We start from the raw sequence: 6,293 nt of genomic DNA on the forward strand, positions 1-6,293 counted from the left end.
CTCTGCGCTTCACTCTGAGTAAATGCACTTTAATGAAGAAGATAGGTTGTGGAGGAGTGGGACAGAGGAAGAGTTTGGTTTTGTTACCATGTGTGTGTTTTGGTGTTTGGTGTTGAATCTGTTTCATGAGACTGAAAACATTTATTACACTTTTTTTCAGGTTCAAACTTGTTTTTTTATTTACTGCATAATGTGTAGCAAAGCTCTTCCACTCAACTGTAAACAGTCGGCAGTATTTTTACAATAAAAACAGTGTAATAAAGTTCAGCAGTGTGACTGGTCACTGCCCCTCTCAGCCATTCACAAATAAACATGTTGAATAATCACATTATAGTATCAAATCTCATGTCTCACCATGTTTAAAGGAAGTAAAAACATTATTCAGCAAACATGTCCGCACAACAAGAGTTGTGTGCTCATCTGTAAGACATTACAATATTGTTTTTGTATTGATTCCCTTTGGACAGTCATACAAAGAAAAACTTTTAAGATTCTGTTTTCATTAACACTTGCAAAATGACAATAATTTACAATGTGAGCACTGACAAACTTTATTGAATCCATTGAAGCAGACAGACTCGGGTCAGTGTTGTTGTGCCTCCCTCCAGTGGTCGGATCGTGTTACTACAACGGGTTTGGTTTACAGGCAGCAACCGGGAGCTCAGTGGTATAATATATTCAACACGGGACAACAGAAAAACTGTAGCTCTCACATAAGGACGTACATAACATGAGCCTGGTCCTGGGTTGGGACTAAATAATTGCACACTGTCAAATACAAATACAAGCAGGCTGCATGAACTGTGCATAATGTACTAAATGCCTACAGTATACACTATGCATGTACACAAACTTATTGCATTATGCATCGAATAATTAATTCATTAAGTTACATTAATTGACCTTTTGGGGGGGAAGATTATCTAGAAATGTAAATAGGATTTTTAAAAGTCTATGAAACTGTGGAGTATGGAAATTGTTGATTAATTCGAGTAAAGCAGGTTAATTAAAAGATAAAAAAAAATGCAACCAGTGCCATTCTTTAATTTATATAGTTGACTGTTCCTGTTATTTTGTCCAGTATTGGAGTTCACTGTCCTCCTGGGTCAGGTGTGCGGCTGTCTGCCTCGCGGCACGTCCCCTGCTGACCTCGGCTGCCCGCGCTTCCCGTCCTTCTTAGCTTTGTCCCTCCGCGGCTCCAGTAGAAGAAGCTCTTCCGGTACGTGATCAGCTCTTTAGCGGTTTGTGTGAAGGTCGTGAGTCCAACCTGTGAGTATTCATCCAACTGAACCGATTAAAACATTAGTCTTAAATTACACTTTATAACATTATAACCCGTTGCCTTGTCCTCTCGCTCCGTGGCTTCGGGCTTTGGCCGGTTTCGTTATATTGTGTCTGTTTCCTCTTGTCTGCGGCTAGTCAGTTGTTAGCTTCACGGAGCTAACAGGCGTCGCTTCACGCCGCCGTTATCCGACATTAGACACCGACCACCGGGCAAACTAACGTGTCAAACACTCTGGACGTATTTATATTGTTTAGTCCCGCATATCTCTGGTGTTAGAGTAAGAACAGATGAGTGTTAAAAGGTCGTGTCCCTGTTGTGACTTCATGCTAACGACCCTGCTACGCCGCCGCTGGCGCACATTTGATTTGGCTGTTAATATTTAGCTTGTATGTGTTTTATATTGATACTGTGCGTCCTGCTGCAGGTGTTAAAGTGTCCGGACAGAGGCAGGGCCACTGACCCGCCTTCATTAACTAAGTCACTAGTGTCTCGGTGCCGTTATTATTTTAATATGAAGTTAAACACGTGAGACCAGACTAATCGTTTGACTGAATATAAAACACGCAGTTGTGTCCGTTTCTGCAGGGTTAAACTCAGCGGTCAGACTGTTGGACTGGTTTAATGCTGCCGTGACCTCCAGCAGCTAACGCACTGTGATTCAGCAGATAGGAAGAAATATACTGATCCAGTGTCTGCACCACAAGATGTGTGCAGTTTTGCAAGTCTAGATCTAGAGACGTTTATATTATTTGTGTAAACGAACAAAACACATCTTTCTCTTTCCAGACCACCATGATGGTTTAGATGGGAAGCAGGCTATTCAAAGACAAAACTGTTCATTATGAAAATAAGAAATAAAAAAAACGTATCAAGACACATAATTTAAAAATATCAAATAATAATTGGATATAGTAGGATATTAAAAACAGGATTAAGTTGAATTGCATGTCACAGGAAAAATAAAATCACATTGCAGTCCTAGCACTAAATATTATCATAGCACTGCAGCAGCAAACAACAAGGTCTTCATCCTAAATAAGTGAGAGGTGAAGCAGTTCTCAGGATTTCTGGGGGTTTTGTCCCAAATATGTGGAGCATCAAAGCTGAACACTGCAGCTTCGTGTTTAGTTTTGATGGTGCAAACAGTTTAAACCATTCACTGCTCTATTAAAATATTCAATAGTGGCCATTTGTACAGCAGGAACTCGTCAACACTGATAATTTCACAAATATAGGACCCTAATACAGCAATAATGATTATTGATTAATTAGTCTTAGGCCCTTTGAAGGTATTAGAGTGGATTTCTGGATTGCCATCATAGGCGTTGTGGTAATCATGGTGTTTTTAGCTCATTTGTCAGAATTAACATTACATACATGAAGTAATGTTTCTTCCTCAGTTTTGCCAAACAGTCAGTAGAAAAATCCTCAACATACTAATAATAATGGAGATAATCATGTGTTGCAGGCACAGTTTTTGGGTAAATGACGTTGAGACAGTGTTGACTTCCAAAGGTGGGATTAGTCACCTCTGTCAGCAGCTGCCTGTTAAAACTGTCAGGAGAGACTGAGCTTCTTTAAAAAGCCTGTGATGAGGGAGAAACCGTAGATGTCTTGACATGGAGCAGCCGGGAAGAACAGTATTTTGTGCCATCATGTTGTAGGGATTCACACTGAGGAAACACACCTGATGTCGGTATGACGGTTGTATTCCTCTCCTGCAGTGATTCACCATGTCTCTGCCAAAGCCCGAGATGAGGGGGATGCTGGCCAAGCGCCTGAGGTTTCACCTGCCCATTGCTTTCGCTCTGGCTCTGGGGGCTGCAGTTGCATTCAAGGTGAGAGGTCACACACACACACACACACACGCTTTAACACACTTAAATCAGATCACACTAAGGATAAAGTGATACTAAATGGAGATGATGATGGTTTTAGTCTTGTTAGCATTTAGCATTAGCATCTAATGAGCAGGTTTACCACAGTTTTTTTTTAAACCCTTTTCACCTCCGTCCACATGACTCCAGTGTTATAAATCTTGAAAACAGAGTTTCAGAAACTGCTGATCCCATTTTAGGTAACACTATTAGGCATTGGTTATGCATTAGTAAATACTGAATTTTTCATTTATAACATATGAATACTCATTAGTATGTAGTTTATGCACACAGTTAGTGCTTATCAGTAGTAGTAGAGTAAAACATTTTTAACTGTGTTAATAAACTACATACTAATGAGTACTAATGTGTTATAAATTAAGAATTCAGTATTTTTTAATGCTTAACTAATGGTGTATACTCATTATAAAGTGTTACCCCATTTTATTTTGAAATTGTCGGGACAGAACTAGCAGCCCTTTGCAGCATGTCATGCCCCCTCTACCCCCTAATTCCCTGTTTCTCAAATAGTCAGGAAAAAGTACAACTTGTTGATGTATCACAGTGTCTCTGAGCTTGTCCTCGTAACTAATCAACTGCAGACAGAATATCTATTTCCTGTTTACACCAGTTTGCACATGCCCAGTGTATGCGCATGGTCGTGAGTGGGCGTTTTCAAAGTGATGAAGGCAGAGCCTGAATTAGCACCTTTTCACCTAGTCTCTCTCTGAATTTGTTAAACGCATCATTATGTTTCTGTGCAGATATTTTAGGCTCTAAGACAGAAATTCTTTTACTCTCTTTTTCTTTACGGGACAAATGCAAATTTAGTATTAAAGTATTAATTAAAAATACCTGTTGTTCGTCTGTGTTTTTTGGCTTTGATCTAAGCTGTCGTCTGTTTTCTTTAGTACGGAGTGACAGAGCCCAGGAAACGAGCCTACGCTGAGTTCTACAAACAGTACGACTCCGTCAAAGAGTTCAACGCCATGAGGGAAGCAGGCATCTTCGAGAGCGTGCAACCAACGGGGAAGTAAACGCACCGTGAGTATCCTCCTGTGTAGCAAAGTTCAAATTCAGAAGCCGAGACGTCTCTTCAGTTCCCAGGTGAAAATACAGACATGTTGATTGTGATGAAGCATTAAAAATGACTAACTCTGTGTTTCCTCCTCCAGCTCTTTGCTCCATCTTTGGTTCCAGGTCTGAGGATGAAGATCCTTCGTCCCTCTTGATGTTATTTACTGATTAGATGTGAACTTCGCTATGCTGTTTGGTTCCTCTAATAAAATATTCTATTAATGTTTAAGTTACTTTGTTTTTGTCCTGTCTTCATGAAGGGAGCTGCTCTGTCAGGTTGTCACTGCATTTTACACAAGCAAAGTTACATTTCCAACTGATCAGGGTCTGGATTTGGATTCTCATTTGATAAAATATTGTCTGACATCTGTAATGGTTACTTTTCGTTATGTTCATCAATTTACTTTATGAGGAAACCGGAAGTGGATTCAAAAGATCAGACTGCCTGGAATCAGCAACACTAATTCAACACTGAGAAAACTTCAACACAATCACGGATGGAAACAAAGTCACTGAACAAATTCACTATGACTGTCAACAGTGTTTCTGGTTTCCATACCCGTGTGTTCACACACACACTAACCCAGATTATCTTTGTGAAACATTTGGTTTAACTTCAGAAAATGTCTTAAATTGAATCTATTGATCTGCTGTCACAGACTGATATCAATAATAACTTCAGTCCATGGGGAGACAGGAGTGAGAGGACTCATTGATTTGTTTCTGTATTAATCATTTAATTGGTTCCTGCATGCAATCATCTTCTACTCTGGTTTGCAGCCAGGAGCCAAAACCACTCAGACACTAGCTTGGACTGTGTCTGTTTCTGTAGAGTCCGAACTAAGCAGATTTTCGTCTGTTAGTGCCACAGTGCAGAAATTAACACAATTACAGCAGCAACATGACAGAACAGAAAGAAAAAAAATAAAGGTTAAATAAAGAAAAACTGCAAAAATACCGGATACATAATAGTGTCTATCTAATAAAATAATATGCTCAATTGAATATTTAAATATAACAAAATAGTAGCAGATACATGATATTACATAGATGGTGTAACAGTCCACAGTTTATCTTGTAATGACAGAGCAGAGGGTCAGTGACCCTCAGTGACCTCATCAGTCTCCACACCTGGACGCAGCAGATCACCTGTGGAGGTGGGAGGAGACTGTCATGAAGCAGGGTCAGGGAGGTTTCAACATGTCCACAGATGAGGAGCAGAGGAACCAGAGTCAGTGTGGTTCTTAATAAAGAGTGTGGGTATTGGATAAATATGGATATTTGATACATTTAGTTATTGTTGTTGTATTACAACACAGGGCTCCAGACTTTTTTCCCCCCAGGAGGCCCTAACTTTAGATTTTAGGAGTGCAAGCAGAAAATTTGGGGCCATAGTTCAACTTGCAAGGCAAAAATTCACATTTCCTTTTCATTCCTTATCCTCACACACATTGGCCTGGCACCTGTAATGACAGATTTCAGATTTGTTGACTCGCCCCGTCCACATTTCACCAGTGAGGTAAATTAACTGGATGCGCATGTGCAAGTAGATGAAAAATTCAAATTTTAGGGGCAAAATGCCGTCATTTCGGGGCAGTCTGCCCTGCCACAGTCTAATATCAGAGAAGCTCTAATATTGAGTTGCCTAGAAGGACTTTGCTAATATTGAGAGTTGTTGGGACAGTATGACAGGAAGTGTGAGTGCGGCGCCCCCTCCCGCCGCCCCCCGGTACCGCAGCCTTTGTCTGCACCGCCTTCCTCGCTCACTCTTCCTGGTTTCTTCCCCTGGATGTCACGGCGCTCACCGAGCGGTTTGTCCAACTAGTGTGAAGCTGTCCCGGGATGAGCCGGGCCGGGGGACACGGCAGCGGGCGGGAGTGTGTTCTCAGCGGGAGCGAGGTGTCGCCGAGAGCCGGGCGGAGGAGCCGCTGTGGTCGGCAGTGAGAGACCGAGGACCGCGGCTAGCTGCTGCTGCTGCTGCTGCTGCTGCTGCTGCTAGCTGCTGTTAGCACCGTCCGAGGAAGCGCTCACAAACTGGGCTGAGTTTGACAAAC

General features: G+C 41.5%; 1 protein-coding gene across 1 annotated transcript; it reads left to right on the forward strand.

Annotated features, from left to right (window-relative positions):
- The first annotated feature begins 1,235 nt into the window (after positions 1 to 1,235).
- Positions 1,236 to 4,468, forward strand: cox6c (cytochrome c oxidase subunit 6C). Its single transcript, XM_085776710.1, has 4 exons — positions 1,236 to 1,269; positions 3,010 to 3,123; positions 4,074 to 4,206; positions 4,338 to 4,468. Exons 2-3 carry the CDS (start codon positions 3,019 to 3,021, stop codon positions 4,197 to 4,199), a joined length of 231 nt encoding a protein of 76 aa, XP_085632836.1. The 5' UTR covers positions 1,236 to 1,269; positions 3,010 to 3,018; the 3' UTR covers positions 4,200 to 4,206; positions 4,338 to 4,468.
- The last annotated feature ends 1,825 nt before the right edge of the window (positions 4,469 to 6,293 follow it).

The sequence above is a fragment of the Trachurus japonicus genome, chromosome 5 (assembly GCF_045865225.1).
Source record: "Trachurus japonicus isolate A0001 chromosome 5, Traja_1.0".
Taxonomy (NCBI): Eukaryota; Metazoa; Chordata; class Actinopteri; order Carangiformes; family Carangidae; genus Trachurus; species Trachurus japonicus.

Excerpts from the sequence above, each read along its gene's own strand:
- cox6c (XM_085776710.1), top strand. The coding sequence starts at position 3,019 with ATGTCTCTGCCAAAGCCCGAGATGAGGGGGATGCTGGCCAAGCGCCTG. Across the intron at positions 3,124-4,073 it reads GGGCTGCAGTTGCATTCAAG|TACGGAGTGACAGAGCCCAG; the intron begins GTGAGAGGTCAC and ends TGTTTTCTTTAG.